The 821-nt window shown below is 35.1% G+C and overlaps 1 protein-coding gene across 1 annotated transcript in view; it reads left to right on the forward strand.

Annotated features, from left to right (window-relative positions):
* LOC119586360 (replication protein A 32 kDa subunit-like) overlaps nt 1–821 on the forward strand; it is a gene marked incomplete in the record, with an annotated part of 6,008 nt that overhangs the window by 2,391 nt on the left and 2,796 nt on the right. The window contains 2 exon segments of the mRNA XM_037935073.1: nt 154–276; nt 566–763. Coding sequence (XP_037791001.1) covers nt 154–276; nt 566–763 — 321 coding nt within the window.

Genomic DNA, 821 nt, shown 5'->3' on the forward strand with positions numbered 1-821 from the left:
AATCTGTAATCATTACTTGATGTATATTGGATACAGTTAAGTAATCACTATCTTTGTGATTGGAACTTGATACATACTAAATACAATTAATTAAAATCAGTTGTTAACAGAATATATTCCTTTCTAGATATTTACTCATGTATATCTCAACAGGTACACATGATTATGGTAGTTGGTCTGATCCGTGCAGTAGATGTAACAAGTACCAAGATAACATACACCATTGATGACACAACAGGTCTCATTGATGCTGTGCAATGGATTGATGCTGATCAGGTAAGAGTTGGTTGTTTCTATGTCCATAAATATGTCTGAATGTTTATGTATAGTATGTAGTATAGTTAATGTATCATAATATCTGTTTGCCTGTCTGTCTGTCTTATTGTATTATGCCTTCATCTTGTACTTCATTTACATTTCTTTCATCAGTTACTCGGAAAGCATAGATTATTCTATTGATGACATAGATACCTTTTCTTTTCTTCCATTACAATGTTAGACTTAAAATATTCAGTGGGACAATATATGTTTCAGTTCTCTATCATCTTTTCTCCCTCTCTTGCAGGAAGGTGGAGATGATGGCTCAAAAGGTCCTTTGATGGAAATGACATATTGCCGAATTGCTGGGTCAGTCAGGTCACACCAGGGTAAACGCAACCTTATGGTATTCCGTATTGTGCCCATCACCGACCTCAACTTCATAACCACACACATTCTGGAAGTCATTCATACACAGCTCAAGCTCCAGCATATTGAAACTTTGGTGAGCAGTTGAATTTGTATACATCTTTTGATCTGGTTATTGATTCACTGAAATCATT

This window comes from Penaeus monodon, chromosome 21, assembly GCF_015228065.2.
Source record: "Penaeus monodon isolate SGIC_2016 chromosome 21, NSTDA_Pmon_1, whole genome shotgun sequence".
NCBI lineage: Eukaryota > Metazoa > Arthropoda > Malacostraca > Decapoda > Penaeidae > Penaeus > Penaeus monodon.